The 17,338-nt window shown below is 49.0% G+C and overlaps 7 protein-coding genes across 7 annotated transcripts; 4 read left to right on the top strand and 3 right to left on the bottom strand.

Annotated features, from left to right (window-relative positions):
• Positions 1-160: 160 nt before the first annotated feature.
• On the top strand, positions 161-1,252 carry M437DRAFT_39297 (uncharacterized protein; the record flags this gene model as incomplete). Its single annotated transcript, XM_041019985.1, has 1 exon — positions 161-1,252. The coding sequence occupies one exon, from the start codon at positions 161-163 to the stop codon at positions 1,250-1,252; it is 1,092 nt and encodes a 363-aa protein (XP_040883419.1).
• A 115-nt stretch (positions 1,253-1,367) lies between these two features.
• On the bottom strand, positions 1,368-1,940 carry M437DRAFT_80886 (uncharacterized protein; the record flags this gene model as incomplete). The annotated part of the gene is made up of 1 exon (XM_041027439.1): positions 1,368-1,940. The coding sequence occupies one exon, from the start codon at positions 1,938-1,940 to the stop codon at positions 1,368-1,370; it is 573 nt and encodes a 190-aa protein (XP_040883418.1).
• Positions 1,941-2,652: 712 nt separating this feature from the next.
• M437DRAFT_80885 (uncharacterized protein) lies at positions 2,653-3,052 on the top strand (the record flags this gene model as incomplete). Its single annotated transcript, XM_041027438.1, has 2 exons — positions 2,653-2,750; positions 2,803-3,052. The coding sequence occupies 2 exons, from the start codon at positions 2,653-2,655 to the stop codon at positions 3,050-3,052; spliced, it is 348 nt and encodes a 115-aa protein (XP_040883417.1).
• Positions 3,053-3,179: 127 nt separating this feature from the next.
• M437DRAFT_80884 (uncharacterized protein) lies at positions 3,180-4,067 on the bottom strand (the record flags this gene model as incomplete). The annotated part of the gene is made up of 1 exon (XM_041027437.1): positions 3,180-4,067. One exon carries the CDS (start codon positions 4,065-4,067, stop codon positions 3,180-3,182), a length of 888 nt encoding a protein of 295 aa, XP_040883416.1.
• Positions 4,068-4,736: 669 nt separating this feature from the next.
• On the bottom strand, positions 4,737-6,932 carry M437DRAFT_38717 (uncharacterized protein; the record flags this gene model as incomplete). Its single annotated transcript, XM_041019890.1, has 1 exon — positions 4,737-6,932. One exon carries the CDS (start codon positions 6,930-6,932, stop codon positions 4,737-4,739), a length of 2,196 nt encoding a protein of 731 aa, XP_040883415.1.
• Positions 6,933-8,847: 1,915 nt separating this feature from the next.
• On the top strand, positions 8,848-10,122 carry M437DRAFT_38686 (calcium-dependent phosphotriesterase; the record flags this gene model as incomplete). The annotated part of the gene is made up of 1 exon (XM_041019881.1): positions 8,848-10,122. The coding sequence occupies one exon, from the start codon at positions 8,848-8,850 to the stop codon at positions 10,120-10,122; it is 1,275 nt and encodes a 424-aa protein (XP_040883414.1).
• A 475-nt stretch (positions 10,123-10,597) lies between these two features.
• On the top strand, positions 10,598-12,738 carry M437DRAFT_39923 (kinase-like protein; the record flags this gene model as incomplete). Its single annotated transcript, XM_041020099.1, has 2 exons — positions 10,598-11,796; positions 11,856-12,738. 2 exons carry the CDS (start codon positions 10,598-10,600, stop codon positions 12,736-12,738), a joined length of 2,082 nt encoding a protein of 693 aa, XP_040883413.1.
• Positions 12,739-17,338: the final 4,600 nt, after the last annotated feature.

Raw genomic sequence — 17,338 nt, 5'->3', positions numbered from 1 at the left:
CGTGACTCACACCAATAAACTCAGTACATCAATGAACCTGCCATAGAGACACTCGGCAGCCTCATAGCTTTAGCTTCTTACAGGATTCACTTGCACCCAAGCTTTCAGGCTATTAACCATGTCGTTCAACAATGAGATCTTCGATCCCATACTCAAATCAATGGCCCCTTGTGTGTGGTCTGATGGCAGCCTGAAACACTCTATTGACATTTACGCTTACGATAACTTCCATTGCGACGACGACGCCGAACAACCAGAGGGCATATTCGCCGCCACAGAAGAGCTGCGCACTCACCTCAACTCCACGCCACCTTATTCCCCAAAAGAAAATGTCGTGTTTGAAGCCCTCTGTCGAATAGTGCATGGATCGAATTTGATCGAAGGGGCAGGAACAAGTCCTGTTTGCACAACAGGTCTCTGGCGATCCTCTCTCGGAAGACAAACCCCCGAACATCTCTCGCAGAAGCATATCGTCTACCGTTGGCTTAAGCTGGAGCAGCCCAGACGAGAGCGGACTGACGACGATGCGACAATACAAAAAATCTACCGCGAAGTGGTACAACATCTCTGCGCCCTCATGTTTCTTCTTGACGAAATTGTGCTGCAGGACAAGCCATTCTCAGAGGAGTTGATACCTGAAGCTCACAAGATCTTGACCTATAAGGTTGACTCTGCTGCTGACAGCTACAACGTCTACGGCGGCGTGTACCGTACCACAGACGTCTGCGCTGGCCTCACTACGTTCACAGCCCCTGAGCACGTCCCACGCGAGATGCGCGCCTTGATCGCGGCACTGTCGTCCGAGATACTCGCGGCTGAACAAGTTGGCCACATCGACCCTTACTTACTGGCAGCAAAGTATTGTCACAAGTTTATCAACATCCATCCCTTCGTTGATGGCAATGGTCGTATGTGTCGACTGATCCTCAACATCCTGCTCTTCAAATATGCAGGTGACTTTTGCGTTCTAGGAGAAAACGAGCAAGCAAAAGATGAATATCTATCCATTGCAGTAAGAGGCAGTCAATCAGATCAAACCTGGAAAGAATCAGATGAAGAGGAAGCTGCATCCATGAAACCACCATGGGGCGAACTTGCTCTTCTTATTCTGCGTCAGTCGAGGAAAGGTATGCAAGAAGTCCTTCAGCACGAGACGTTTCTCAGAAATCCTCCCAAGTGTTTTCATAGGAGCGTGCAAGCTGGTCATGAGGTTGCGGAGGGTTCTTCAAGCAAGACAGATGAACAAACATGATATCATAGCTGGTTGATACTGACTTGAACTAGCTATCCAACCACTCCAATTATCTCAATTCAACTTCTCGTAGTCCCGAAAAGACCTCTTCTACACATTTCCCTCGTGATCGACTTTAAGTGCTAGTAGCAGCAGGCGACTCAGTAGATGTAGTCTTAGTAACCTTTCCAGAAGTCCTGCTCGTCTTAGAAGTAGACTTCAAAGCAGACTTTGGGGTCTTGCTAGTCTTCGAAGTAGTACTTCTTTTACCACTAGTCGTAGTGGCTACCGCATTGGCAGTGACGTAATAATTCGCATAAGTCAAGTAGTTGGCGCATCTGTCCATAGCAGACCCCATAGCCGAGCTCATTGACGACATCATATCACCCATGACGCTGGAAGTGGCGCAGCTGTACACAGACATGATGGCGCTGGAGTCCATGCTCGTAAAGTTGAGAGTGGAGGTGGAGCTAAGGCTTGTGATGCCGGTTGATACAGTGTTCGTGTTCGTGGTCGTGAGAGTTTCGGTTGAGACAGTGTTCGTGGCCGTGGGAGTGTCGGTCGCGACTGAGGTCGTCATGGTGGTTGTCTGGGTGGCTGAACTGCCGTCGTACATGGTCATGGTTGAGATGGCAGGCATGGCCAAGACAGCGTGCTGAGCGCTGATGCCGAAAATGGCGAGGAGGATGGAAAGGCCCTTGGAGTTCATCTTGAATGATGCGAGCTTGGTAAAAGCGAGTTGATGAATTGAGATAATCCTTTTTGAGTTGTGTGTTGACAGACAGAGAGCGGTAAGGTATGGCTATATGTAGTATGTCGTTGCAGTAGTAAGGAATTGTCGTCGTCTTCCGTACGCCAGCTCGCCGCGTGTGCAGAACTGCATATAGTCAAGAATTGCCATCATGTTGGGTACTCATGGACGAGGCTGCTTGGCAAAGGGACACAAGCGAGCTCGTTCTCCGCAGACGAAGTGAATCGTGACACTCACCATTCCTCAGATATGTAAGATTCTGTCCTACCACATGTGTTATGCTGACATGCCAAACTTACTGTCGAATAGAACAAACCCAACACCCGAAATTTGTGCAATAAGCTTGCGTCCTCTGTCCGTAAAAGACTTCATGACTCTACTTCTTCCACATCCTGAAGTTGCGAGAGCTCTGAAAGTAGTTAGGGATGGATGAGTTGGTAGAACGTGTTGGTGGTCCGAGGGCATAAGCAAGCATACTGGCCTTTGCTGTTGGTCGTCCAGAGCATACGCAAACAACGAACAGCAGTTCTTGCCAGAATTGTCTGTCGTGATAGGAGACTCCTGGGTATATAGAGCAAAGCTCATTACCACCAGATGTTTCAAAGGCCGAAAAACCCCCCCAATCTTTTCAATCGATCATCACCACGAAGACACAAAAGAAATACTCGCCATGTTCAAATCACTTATCTTCGTCGCAGCAGCAATCGCTCCTGTTGTGGTTCGAGCAGACTTTTGCAAAGCAACAGATGATGTCCTGTTCTTCTCGTGGTAGGTAAACCTTCCATTTTCTGGTCGAGTGTATCCTAATATTCTTGTCAAGGACCGTAAACCTCAGCGGCATCGAGGGTGGTTGCGACGCGACCGTCAATGGTCAAAACTTCCAGAATGTCTTGCAAGGTGAAGAGGGTTGTTTTGCAGTGACCAACTTCAACTGCCAGGATCCCCAAGGAGGCGGCACTACCTTTACCTTCAACCAGTCCGACTTTTGTGATGGCGGATCGGTTGCAGATGCGGTGCGCCAGGTTTTCAATGTGGACGGATTCAGTTGTTCTGGACAAGGTCCGGCTTGATCTTTGCAACCATCTAGAAATACGCAAGGCAGATAGTCTGGTAGTGCTCTCTCAGTCTGGTAGCACGATTGATTATCTGAATAGCCATCGGAACCTCAATGACGAAGTGACTTGAGCCGTGATATGTCTATGGAACTACGTCGAGAGGATGCATATCTTGCATACATTGAAGGTCCGGGCCTGATGTGACAAGATAGTAGAAACGGGCAAGAGCGTTTATGGACAGTTGACCTGTTCCTCTGTAGGTGCTTGTTGAGGTCTGCGGTCTGTTCCATTGGATATCAATTGCTGTAACTCTTTTGTCTTTGAAAGCTTCTCGATCGTCTTCAAGCTCCTCGGGAAACTTGAGTTGAGCCAACATTGTGATGGCAGCTGCATCGAGGACCAGGCATGCCAAGTTACGCGCCGGGGGAAGGAACTGGTCCTCATCGTCCGAGAGTTCCTTACTCCGAACAAGTGCGCGAAACCCGGCACGAACACGATCATCAGAGGCTTCGTCGAGCGCTTCTTGATCCTCGATAATGTCTAGCTTGAACCGTTTCCATGCCTCGGTCGCGAATGCTGGCAGCGTGTACCCATTTGCAAGCTCGCGCTCTTGTACACGAAGCCAATTCTGCATGGCCTGCTGCAGTTGTTTTCGAGACAACTCATCATATGCAGTGACAAAGACTGTGAAGCCCCAAGTGGGATCGGGCGGTGGCATTCTCTCGTCAGAGCGGAAGCTCGCCAACTCCCATTCCGCGCACTCCTTGAGCAGATGACGCACATCGTCGCCGCTGGGGGAATAGCTCATTGTAAATTTACCGCGACGTGCGGGTGTGTAAGTTGTCTCATCTGCTGAATCTAGAAGGTCGCGGATAGAACAAACACGACTGCGAATGTCGCTGGCGGCGCCAGGCCCAAAGGATCGAGTAACAAAACCGCAACGCCGTGGAACAGGACGAGTCACAAGCGTCTGATCCATAGGCGTGACTGGCCTACTAGATGGAGCAGCAGCGCTACCGCGGCCACTCATGTTGGTAATATTGGTGATCTAAACGCTTCGGATGGCGTGAAGGTCGAAGTTTTATGGATATGGACGGACATCGATTCAGATATTCTGCCCTCGGGATTACGTGAATCATAGATCGTGTCAAACAAGCTTCAATTTAACTCTGTTTGTGTCATGAAGGTTGGCAAGAGCGAAGCTCTCAGCTTGCGACAGCAACGTTTTAAGGCACCGCTTAGTCATCAGCCCTTGGCCAGTTCGACTTCTATGTTTGGCTTCACCTGACGTTCCCTTCTTTCATCATCCTTCGAGAGTCCACAACTTCTTATTTGGAGTGGAAGTCGTGCAATGACGGTGACGGGAGAAATCAAAATGATATGATTTGTTCAAACAGCCGTTATGATACGTACGGCCACAGTCAGCTGACAACTGGGCATCCCGTCCGCTCTGCCATACATAAGCAGTTGAACGGCAGATTAGTACTACGGTGGGTGACCACGTGGGAATCCCTGCTGCTGTACGTTTTGTTCTTTTGATCCTCTGGCTCATGTCTTTGTTTTGTTTCACGAAGAGGGCCAAGTGCATCACCAACACAGGAAAACACGGACTGACGTGAAAGCATATAAACTTGACCGATGAATTCTTTGTTATGTACTGAGATACGCCAGACAACTATCTATAGACTATCGCAAATCGCTAATAACTGTAGTCAATGTATTCGTCAACCTTTGCCTTGTCATCCACATTTTCCTGCGGCTGCTCCTGGGTCATACGACTGCCTCTTCTCTCAAGAGCAGGCGACTCCATAGAGAAAGAAGTAGATCTGCTACCGGGTGTGAGAGCGCCAGGCAACCAGAATGGGCTAAGTCCACTGCTTCTGCCTCTCTCACCCGCCTTCTCGGCCAAAGAACTTTTCCTCAATTGCGACTGGTAGGCTTCACCTTCATGCTCGTCTTTCGATTGTTCCATAGCACGGGCAACCATTCCAGGGAAAATATCGGGGCCAATGGCATCGGTTGTCTCGCGCACCTGTTTGGCAAGAGCGTTTCGGTGAGCGCGAAGTTGGGAGAGTGAAGCCGAGGAAGCTGGATTCAGAGCCACAAAGAGGGGAGGAAGTGACTTGAGGATATCCATGCCAATCTCGCCGATGCGGAGGGCAGCCAAGGAAACAGAAACCATGAGCGCGAAGAAGAAGATAGAAAATTGCCAGAGAGGAACAAAGTCGGGAATATAGGTGTGTGCGCGCAGATACCAGGGCAGTGAATAGGTGTACTGCCCACCAATGCGGTTGTAGTAGAGCCAGAAGCTGACAAGTGCTGTGTAGTAGATGTACAGAGCAGGAGCCAAAGCCATTGCGACGAGAATTTTCCAAGTAGCCATGACATCGTGTCCTTGAAGCTTGACAACGGAACCAGCAAGAGCCTTTTTTTGCTTCTTGATCGAGATCATCTTGGAAGTCACAAACACTGGCCAAAACATCAAGACTCCTGGCAATGTACCCAAACTTAGAAGTAGCAATTCTCCAAGGCGGTAGAGAAGCGTGGCCAAGCACCACCACCAAGGACGTGCAGAAGCGTCACCCCATTCTACCTGGTGGTCCTTGATGCCCAATGCACGAAGATGGCGGTTGTAGTCGACGACTGCTTTCTTCAAATTCACAACTCGAGGATCGTCCTGGTACTTTGTGTAGCCTTTCAGGAGGCGTCTGTTGAACTCAATCACCACGGGGAGAGGGAGCTTGCGACCAGGAGGATTATAGAGGCGACGTGTGGCCTGGATAAGCTGCAAGGTTTCATGATCCGGACTTGGTTGTGTGACTGCTGCTAGACCTTCGTAAATTGTCTCCAACAATGATCCGATGGCATCACGCTTCTCAGTACCTCCGGCTTTGAACGCTTTGACCTGGTCCGGGTGTACGTCGATGGGATTACCAAACTCGATGACTGCTCGTGAGCGGAACTTGTGAGCATGGAAGTAGTTCATGCCAGCCGGGATGATGGTAAGTCCACAATCCGGATCACGGGCCAAACATCCCAGAGCCATGATAGCGACGCCAGCTTTCAACGGTAGCAAGTCACTTCTGTCGTGGGATCCACCTTCTGGGAAGATACCAACACAAGCGCCCTTGGCAAGCTCACGATAAACGGCATCAAACATACGGTTCTGGTCGATGTGAGGCGCGACCTTGAATTTTGTGCCCTTGATCATGCTTCCATCAGGAGCTTTGCTCTCGCCAGTGAGCTGAAGAATCGAATCCTCTGCTTGGAATGGTTTGCGCAGGCGGAACTCTCTCGGTCCTATGATCTCCTCGATGTACTGACTCTCGGGTGCTGCCTTCGAACCAGGACGCTTGGGCATGATGATGCTACCGCCTTGCATATATTGGCCATTGAGAAAGTTTGTTCCCACACCGCGAACCAAGGTTGGATCGATCTCAGGATCCGGAATATAGATATAGCCTTGCCCTGGCTTGACATGATCCATAGCCCTGGTCACCGGCAATGAACCCATTTTACCAGCCATAGCGCCAATGTAAGGTTCCTTCATCGATTTCTCCGCGACCAAGAAAGACATGCGACGTCCTACATGTTGCTTCAACAGCCGCATGAGGATGATGGAGTCAGCAAATTGATTGGCATGCGGTGCGCCAACAATGATGACAGGGCCCTTTTTAGGGACTCTGAAAGTGTTTCTGGGATAGATCTCTCTGAAGAAGACATCCAAAGCAAGGTTGAAACTTGCCAGTCCAAGATCGTACACCCATGGTGTCAGTACTTTGCTGTTGTCATTGTTTTGTTTCGTGATCTGCTTCTTGCTGTCGTTGGTCACATCCTGGGCAGTTCCGTTCTGTGTTGTAGCCTGGGTTGATTTGTGGTCGTTCGTTGAGGCCATCTTTGCACTGAGCACAGCTGAGCTTCGGAGCTATCTGATAGCTCACGAATGTCCCAGAAGCACCGCGAGCTCGTGATGATGCGGCTCACCGTATGCGCGCGTCTTTCACAAAGACGCTCGGGGTCGACTTCAGCAAAAAGGTGGAAGTCGCGGGTCACTTTTAGTTTCTGTAAGATCTTTTGATTGAGGAAATTGGTGCGAGTCAGGATTTCGCGTTTAGATCAGGCCACACAGACCGCAACTTTTGCCGCGGTTACATCACAACAATTGCCGTTTTCGAAATTCGAACATACGTGTCTTTCACATCTCATAGCAATTGGCTGTACCATCACATTGTTGCCTAGATATATGTGTCCAGTTGTAACATGATCTTTTACGACTGTTCTGGCAATAAATCGCATGTGTCACATCGCATCCGGTCTGAAAAAGGTAATTGCATTGAACGCAAATGATGCCAGAATACTTGGCCAAAATGTCCAGAACTCCTCATCCGAAACCCATCCGCCCTGAACGCCAAACATATGCCTGCAAGCTTATTCTCTGCGATCAACTTCCGATTCCGACACGTATGAAGGTCGTCGAGGTGCCAATTGCGCATCTGTATCTGCAAGTGCCGCCTCGAAGCTTATGCCGAAAGATGCGGCTAGGTACGCAGCATAACGTCTTCTATACGCATACGATATTTGCGCTGTCGAAGAGGCGGAATCTGCTTGACATTAGCGATATCCTGACTATCAGAATCACGAGGGAGCTGACCTGTGTGTGTGGTCGTTTCTGAACTTCCGGGATATTTGAATGCACCGAGACTTGGTCGTCGAGGACTTGATGCCATTTCATTTGATGTTGGCACTTGTAAAGACGATGTCATCAAGGTATTTGTTGATTCAAACATTGTGGTGTTGGGAGGTGTATTTGCTAGGTGCAAGTCTGTGGAAGTGTTGCAATGCAGACAAAGACTGTGAGTTCGAATGATATTTCTACCAATGTTTCCTGAGGGGAGTCTCCTCTTTAAGTGAGAGGTGCGGTGTACCCTCACCAGTAAGCATCATCACGTCGTACTGCACCTCAATTACGTGAAGGTTCAAAGAAAACCAGCTTCATTGGATACTGCCCCAAACATTCCTCGAAACTCAGATCTGCATCGCCCTTGCGGCTCTGCGCGATTTCATGTCAACCACCAAATTTCTGAGCCATTTTCACAAAAATCACGCAAGACAACTGCATATCCTCTAGACGACACGCGATCACGCATCGACGACAGAATCTATCGCAATGAAAATATGAGCCATTTTGGACCAATCTGATCGATTGAGTTTGAGTGGCAGCCATGTTGCGATCACACGCGATGGATCGGTGGCGCTGGAATGTTTGTATTCTATGTCTACGTCTACAACGATAATTGATCATAAGGTCAGCTTACCCATGTCTACATAATTTAAGCATCCCTCTGACCGACGAGAAATTACACCGCTCGATGCGTGTCTCCAATAAGCAGGGTTAGGTGAGCTCACAGCCGTTTAGCCACGTCGCATTGGATTTTGTCTTTGGTACCTTTTTGAAGAGGTATCGTGAGACACAATCATCTGCCTTTTGCAGCAGCTCAAGAGATATTCTTCAGTTCAGCGGCTGTTCCTGAGACCCCTCGTTCCTGATGAAGACTCCTCCATCAATGTCGTCAGCCACAATGCGGGGCCGCGTTCGGCTCCTCCTCCAGCCTCCACTTCTCTTTAGGGACAACGCACCATGATCACTTACTCTTTTACGACTATAGACTGTGAAGATGAGCATCGCAGTCGCAGATCAACTCAACAAATTCTTCGAGTCGATATTGTATATATAACTGTTCTTTGAGGGAATCGAGCAGACTTCTTCATCTTAACCATTTCTCTCCTGCGTGCATGTTCCAGCCTACGTCATGGCCTTTCTCACAGGTGTTGGCGTGCTTTCAATCGTTCTTGGACAAGCTCTGGCTGAGATTGGTGTCATCAGTCCTCTTGCGCAAGCATGTCCTGGCTATACTAACAACTCTGACGTGGTCTGCATCAACCATTATGCATCCGCCATGCCACCGACTTTCGATCGTCCACATTCGAGTGGAGGAGAATACTTCCCAAACGATACCTTCGTCGGAACCGAAATCCCGTCTGATCCATCATGGCAACTCGTGAAGAACGCAACTTTCGTTGTCTTCGATGAGCGCGGTAGCCAGATTCTTGGACCTTCTCCTAAACTGGAACATATCTTTGCTACACGGAACGACTCCATTCACGAAGGCCCAGTATATGTTCCAGCTTTGGATGCAATCATCTTTTCGTTACCTCATCAGGGCATCTATGAGCAGCAAATCATCCATCTCAATGGCTCGACACCTCGTATCGACAACTATACTACCACCCCTCCCGTGTATGCGGTAAATGGAGGCAAGCTTTTCAATGGAAAGGTCTACTGGGCTGTCGAGGCAGGTTTCTCTTTCCCTTCTCCCAAGAACGGATCACTAGTTGCTCAGAGACCTGGTATCTACGAGCTCGATCCTCTCACTGGGGATGTCAAGGTTCTGCTCAACAACTACTTTGGCCAGGCATTCAACAGCCCGAACGATCTTTGGGTAGATGCGCAAGGCGATATCTGGTTCACCGATTCCTGGTACGGCTATGCCATCAATGTTACCGAGTATCCTGTACTGCGACCTGCGACCTACCGCTTCATACCCTCCACCGGACGTGTATCAATCGTTGACGACAGCATTGCTCAGCCCAACGGCATCGGCATGTCTCCTGATGGTCGCACCATGTACATCAGCGATACTGGTGTTACTGACTTTGCGAACTATCCAGCTAACGGTACCCTGCCTCGTTACACTTACAACCCTCTCGGAGGAAACTCACTCTACGCTTTCGATGTGCTTCCTTCGCCAGCCGGATCTTACATCACGGGTAAGCGACCTATCTACTTGGCTCAGACCTTTGGAGATGACGGCTTCCACGTTGCTCAGAATGGATATCTGCTGGGGGCTGAAGGTGGCGGTGTCACCGTGTTGAGCGCATATGGTGAGGTGTTGTTGCGCATTGAGACCGGCTTCACAATCAACAATATCCAATTTGCTGGTCCTGACAGGAAGGACCTTTGGCTTTTCGGTGAAGGTCCAATCAGTCGACTGACTTGGGATCTGGTCGGCATGGCACAAGAGTGAGCTGCTGTTGTGTGAGAGTACATAGGCGTTTGTATATAACAACATGACAAGCAAACAACAAATGTACACAATTTGATCCATTATGTTCGAACATACTGGCAGGTACAGGAGCGAGATGACGAGGAAAGCGCGATTGCATTGTGGTCAAAACTTCTGGCCAGTTCTCCGCACAGACTTTTGACCATCCATGTCTTGAATGAATGCGACGTTTCTCAGACCTTCACCAACAGAGTCAACTATACAATTTCTCTTGTGTCACTTCAATTGAAATGCTCGTTTTGGTTTTCCGATCCAGATAACGTTATGCTGGAGAACCTGTCGACGGGGACGCGCTTGCCAGCCTAAACCTTGAAGAATCTCAAAGAACGTCAAAGACTAATAACAACAATCGCGTTCGTCGGCCAAGCATAACACATAAGATGTTAAATTACATGTCATTCAGACAACAGGAAATCATTGATCCGGAAAAGACGTAATGTCGTCGTTCTTCAGGTCAGCAGCAGACATCAGCTCTTCTCGTGAAGAAAGCACCTCAGACGACACGAGCGACGAGTCAGACAGCAATGATCAACAAATCACAAGGGTGCGCACATTGGGCTCAAGTATCGCGGCCGAGGAACAGTCAGGACCTGGTGCGACACAGGCACTTGCAGAAGGTTCTCGGAACACCAGCTACCACCGTGACATTCTACTACACGCTCTACTGGAGGAACGCTGTTATAATGAGGCATTCGATGACCTGAGAGCGGCCGGAATTACCAGCAAAGATCACCCACAAGTTCAGACACTGGCGAAAGAGAAGTACTCTCGACTTTCACGACAACTCGGCAGATATGGTCTGGAAACCGGCGATTTGGATTCTGATCAATTCGGACCTCTTCGCCAAAATTATCGAGATGGTATATCTTTGATTACGCGAAAGTCCGTCGACCTCCAAACACCGATTGAAGATGTTTTGGCACAGTCTCAAAGCAATGACTTGCCTGGACCTTTGCTTCGTTTGATGGGGGGAGACCAGTCAGCAACCATCGACATGAGTCGACGATTTAGTGATCTTGCAATCGCTGGTTCAGATTTGCATGCTCAACCCAAACTCCTTGGCAATGGCATACTTCCTGGACACCCTTTACTCAACTCAACACGATATACCCGAGACTTTGAAGAGTTTGGCATTCTCGGTAAAGGTGGTTATGGCACCGTGTTTCGATGCAAACACAACCTGGACGGCAGACACTACGCAATCAAGAAGATTCCATTAGGACCAACTCGCATGCGCAAGATCCAAGAAAATGGGCAGGCCGAGCTCGATCACATTCTCGTCGAAGTACGGACCTTGGCACGGTTGGAGCATCCGAATATTGTTCGGTACCACAGTGGCTGGATTGAGTGGGCACCTCTGATATCCAACAAGCAAGCGCTTGAATTCAATGGCCATAAGCTGCTCGAAGCACCGAAAGAATCAGAGGAAGATGATGTTTCGGAGAGCTTCGATCATAACATACCAGCGATCGACGTTGAATTTGGCTATGATGATGACGACGACGAAAATCCTTTCGAAATGTCAGGTAGTCGAGATCAACGTTTCGCGACACGAGAAGAAGAAGAAGACATCATATTCGAGGATTCCAGAAGATCAGGAAAAACTACATCCGACACTCAATCTTTACAACCAGGGTAAGCTATGAATACAGGTTACAAACCCTTTGGATCACATGTGCTAATCCTCTTATCAGCTCATATTCAGAAGGCACACCTCTTCAAAAGATACCGAGTCGCGGCACAGTCGCAAGTGTAAGCGACGAAAGCGAAATCGAACTGATCACACGCAAGGACGAGCCATCGGAAAGCAGCTACGACGCGTCATCATTCAGTACTAACCAACAGCATCACGCCTCTTCCTCACCTTCTCTAGCACTCCACATTCAAATGTCTCTATACACTATGACACTTTCCGACTTCCTCGCTCCAATGACATATCCAATCACGACTGAAAACATCGCTTCACTTCGCCACTGCTTCCACGCGCATTCATCGCTGGAAATTCTCTCCTCTATCATCGAAGGCGTCGAATACCTGCATTCAGAAGGCATAGTCCACCGTGACCTCAAGCCTGGCAATATCTTCCTCGCTGTGCGCGAAGGCTCAAAACCGCCTCCTGGTGCTCTATCGTTGCACAATTGTCCCTCCTGCATCGGCCACGACGTCTCGCGCCCTTATAATGTCAGCATCTGCATTGGCGACTTCGGACTTGTTTCTGCTATCGCCAGACCAGAAGACACACCTCCCATGACAGGTGCTTCGTGCAAGGCTGTGGGTACAGAGATCTATCGTCCTTACAACGTGACTCGTGGCAATCATCCCAGCCTGGATGTTTATGCCCTAGGAATCATCGCCTTTGAATTACTCCATCCTTTTGGCACTAGGATGGAAAGGCATGAGATGTTGTACCAGCTCAAGAATGGGAATGTTCGCGATGACATGGATACAAAGGTCCAATGCAAAGGAATGGCTAAATGGATTATGAGCATGGTTGAGGCAAACGAGAGGCAGTGTCCTACTTGGGAAGAGTTGAGAGGCAATCTATCCGGTCTACTTAAGCAGTGCAAGGCATCCTGAGTGAGGAACTTCACAATCCCGATCGAGCTATTCTCCACTCTTGTTGCTAAATCACGGGAGGCGATGCAAAATCACAATTGAGCTCTACCATACAAGTCAGACTGAGACTCGACTTACTCCGATGTACATAACGAATGACAAAAAAACATACCGCTCTCCATTCTCAATAGACTTGATTCGAAGATAAAAATATCCGGAAGCAGGTTTGATATCGAAGTCATGCACGCCAAGGCTGGATATATTGCACTGCAGCTAGTTCACTCCACCTTCAAGGAACAGCTCACCGTCCATTATTCTGGACTCCTGGTAATTCTTCTCAGTTTAAGTATCGGAGTAGAATAATGACTCAGAACTCTTTCAGAACTCTTATGCATCACTTCATGCTTCCGCCAGCAAACAGCGTTGCGCAAAAGACACGGCTTGTGCCTGGATTGTTACAGATATTCCTGGCCCCTGCATCCACATAATCCTTCGGAGACAGCATCCACCAATCATGCCCGAGTTGTTCCGCACTTGCTTATAGGCAATCCTTCCTGTTCATCTATTCCTTCGTTTCGACCCTGCAATCACTGTACCCTGGTATTGCATTTGCTCAAAACAGTCCAATGGCCTCCATTCTCTGGCTCAGGGCACCAAGGCACAGCCCGCAGTGTACATGGCTGATATTGCTGGGTCATGACCATGCATATGGTAGTGAAATCCTTCAACAATGCCTTCGCATATATGAGTGGCACCGTAAGCCTGGGCAGATGTGAGCCTTCATATTTCTCCTTCGCCTTCTTACTTCTCGTCTTCTGCTTGGACCCGGGTCGTCTCTCGTTTAACTTGAGTAAATCTTGATTGGGATCGTGACTTTGATGAATACCCTTCCAAATAAGGAACCAAGAAATAGAGAGCATGATAATGGTGAGCGCGAACATGGGTGAATTCTCATCTTTAGTGGTTACCGCCTTGCTCTTCACCGTAACAGGCGCCGTTGCATTTCCACAGCGTAAGAAGCTCTAGATTCATGTTTTCCCCTCCTTTTTCTGACAGCATCCAAAGGCACGGCATACACAAACTCGACATCATCGAAAGCGACGCAGACTTCCAGCTCTTCCACTCCAGGGACGACGCCTGGTCCCAGTCTGGCCAGATCTTGCGGTTTCTGGTTGCCGAATGAGATCTTCTTGAACTCTTGGTGGACTCAACATGCCACATTTACTGTCAGTATACATTTCTTGAAATAAGGATTTCAGCTGAATCTTTAAACCAGGTTGCGACCGAAGTAGACTACTACATCCAATACAACAACACTCTCTTCTTGGCAAACTCGACCTCTCGCTATGGCGGAATCACGGCCTCTTACACTCCTACGACGGGCGTCAATTCGGGGACAGTAATCACTCAAATCTACACGGATCTTGAAGTGCTCGCGACTATGGGTGTTCTGGCGAGTATGCAGTGGGAGTTCCCTGGTGTTCCTTCGAATTTGATCTCGTTGTTGCCTTCTACGACCAATGAATTTACATACGCAGAGACTAGGCTGCACACGTACTCTGATATCACCACTGAATGGGGTATTGAAGCTACGAGGACGAAGACTGTGGTGTAAGTCTATGCTAGCGATCAAGCTAACCTTTGACTAACCGGTTGCAAACACAAAGAGCTTCTCCCACGCCCTACGCAGAACCGATCCTTGGTATTCTAAATGTCAAATACTTGAACGAATCTGGAGATGTTGTGGAAGCAAAGAACTACACCGACATGTACACTGCAGAATGGACTGGCGGTGTCTGGTTGGAACCGGATGTCGATTGGCCTTGTAGGTTCTTCTTTTTCTGCTGAAATCTCCTTCGAACCAGTCAAACACTGACCATGACGGCAAAACAGCAAAGGTGTACTTCGATTCCATACCTCCCGAATTCATCGAATGGGTTCAACGAAATGCAAGTGTCGCCTCTTCTTTCCCATGGCTGAATGAATGCACGAACTATGTAGGCAAGCGACCCACAGGAGCGCCGACTGTGCATATTGTGGTTAGTACGCTCACGCACACGACAAGCTCGATCATTGCGACAAGACCCGGGAACTTCGGCGGTGCGGTCCCTATGCCCTCGAGTAAGTTGACGACTAAGACGAGTGTTCAAGCGACCTCTCAGCCATCGACTGAGATAAAATCTTCTGTTGCGACTCGTCCCCAGACCACTGGTACGACTGCTGAAAAGCAGACTTCGACAGGCGACGTTGAGCGAACATCTGCGACAACTGATTCACGAATCCCTACGACCCATGTTCTCGGAACGACCGTACATCAAGCCTCGCCAACTTCTGTCGAGCAAGCTTCCACAACCAGTGCCGAGCAAGCCACTTCTACCGCTTCACAGCAGGTTCCTTCTACTCGCCCCGATCAAGCTTATACAACGGACGAGCCAACTGTACAACCGAGTCGTGCAGTGGACAACACAGGGTCGCCACCAGCAGCTCAGCCTGTCAGTACCGAAAATGATGGAGCAACACAATCTGGGGCCGGTGCTGTCTCTGATGCTGCAAGCTCTGGAGGAGGTACACGAGTATCTTTTGTTGCAACCATCCCAACAAACGGCCAGATTATTTCCAGTGCAGGATATACTGAGCCTCAGAAAGCCGAACCGACTACATTGAACAGTGATTCTGGACCGAGTACAGTTTCCCAGGATGCCGATGTAAGCCAGGCCACCTCTTCTGAAGCCGCACAAAGCAACAAACTTGCCGAATCTTCCTCAGAATCCGGAACAACAATAGTTGCAGTCGCACCAGTGCTTACTCTAGACTCAAAAACAATAACCCCCAACCCTTCCAGCGAACACATCATCAACTCACAAACACTTGCACCCGGAGGCCCTGCCATCACAATCGGGGAAACAACGTACTCTCTAGCACCTTCTGCCAGTGCAATCATCGCGAACGGACAAACCCAATCTCTTGCCCCGTCATTCTCCGGATCGCCCGTGCCGCAAATCACATTAGGATCTTCTATCATCACAGCAAACCCTACCGACGGTTTCGTTTACGCATCTCAGACAATCTCAGCAGGAGGTCCTGCAGTAACTGCTAATGGAAACACCTACTCACTTGCAATCTCTGAATCTACGACATATATAGTCGAAAACGGCATAACTCAACAACCAGCAACTTATCAAACTGCAGCTCCAGTATTGACATTCGGATCTTCTGTTGTTACTGCAAATTCAGAATCTGTGATTGTCCTAGGCTCACAGACACTTCAAGCAGGTGGTTCAGAAGTCGTAGTCGGCCAGACTACATACTCCTTGGCGACTTCCGGGTCTTCAACTTTCGTTGTCCAAAATGGCATTACTTCAGCTCTCGTGGCTTTGCAAGGAAATCCTGCCATCGCTTCATCGGCTGAAGCGCATGTAACCGCCGATGCTCTGAGTCCAAAAGTCACTATGGATACCGGGATTGTGACGCAGAACACGGCTTCTGAATATATGGTTGCTGGACAAACACTTAAGGAAGGTGGGTCTGCGGTAGAAGTGGAAGGAACGACGTACTCTCTGCTTCCTTCTGCTAGTGCTGTTGTTGTTAATGGGGTCACTTCTGCTTTGTCTGTTGCCGCTACCTCGCCAGCCATTTCTGTCGTCACCAATGCTGTTGCGCCAGCAATTACTCTTGGCTCTAGCACAGTCACGCCAAACGCTGCTTCCGAGTATGTGATAGGAACACAAACCCTTTTGCCAGAAAACTCCGCTATCGAAGTGCAAGGAACGACCTATTCTCTCGCTCCTTCAGGCACTGTTCTGGTAGTCAATGGAGCAACAAGTCCACTTTCCGCTTCTCAATCAACAGCAATCCTTATAGCAGGACAAACGCTTTTCCCCGGCACTGAACTCGCAGTCCAAGGAACGACATACTCACTCTCTCCCTCTGATACCGCAATCCTCGTCAATGGCAAGCCTTCTTCTCTCCCAACAAGTGCTACTGGAGAAACGCCCCTCTTTGTCATAGGAAGCACGACATTAAAACCCGGCGAGGCGGTTACGGTGGAAGGAACGACCTACTCCATCCCCACTTTCTCTGCCTCCGCCTCTGGAGCAAGTTCTGAAGTGCCGGTAGTCATCATCAATGGCAAAACCTCCACATTACCAGTTACAAAAAGTACTGGGGCTGCAGTGTTGAGTGGACTGCAAAGAACAAGCGCAAGTCAATTGTCAGGGAGTAGAGTTACTGGATCAGCGACTGCTACCTCGACGCAAGGGTTGGGAAGTGCGGATGGGAGGCAGAGCGTGGCTTCAACGTCCACGGCTGGAGTGGGGAGATTGATGCAGAAAAGTGCTGGTGACATCGTTGTTGCTTTGATTGTTGGTGTGATTGGTATGGTGGTCTTCTAGAAGAGCCGGGTTTGGAGTTTGTAGCTCGCACTGCTATACTTGTTGTATCTAATCATAATAGCCTAGTTAGAGAAAGAATCATAGTCGCACCACGCATTATGGTTCTCAACATCATCTCCTCACATCTCATCACCAAGAGAGAAACAAGAAACATGTAAACATAAATGTCATATCAGCAGGGCAATCGCTCTAAAACAGCAATCCCCCAAGCGGAGAGGTAGGTAGGTAGG

This window comes from Aureobasidium melanogenum, assembly GCF_000721775.1.
Source record: "Aureobasidium melanogenum CBS 110374 unplaced genomic scaffold scaffold_2, whole genome shotgun sequence".
NCBI lineage: Eukaryota > Fungi > Ascomycota > Dothideomycetes > Dothideales > Saccotheciaceae > Aureobasidium > Aureobasidium melanogenum.
The sequence above is the reverse complement of the archived record's forward strand: the minus strand, read 5'-3'. Positions and strand labels throughout refer to the sequence as shown.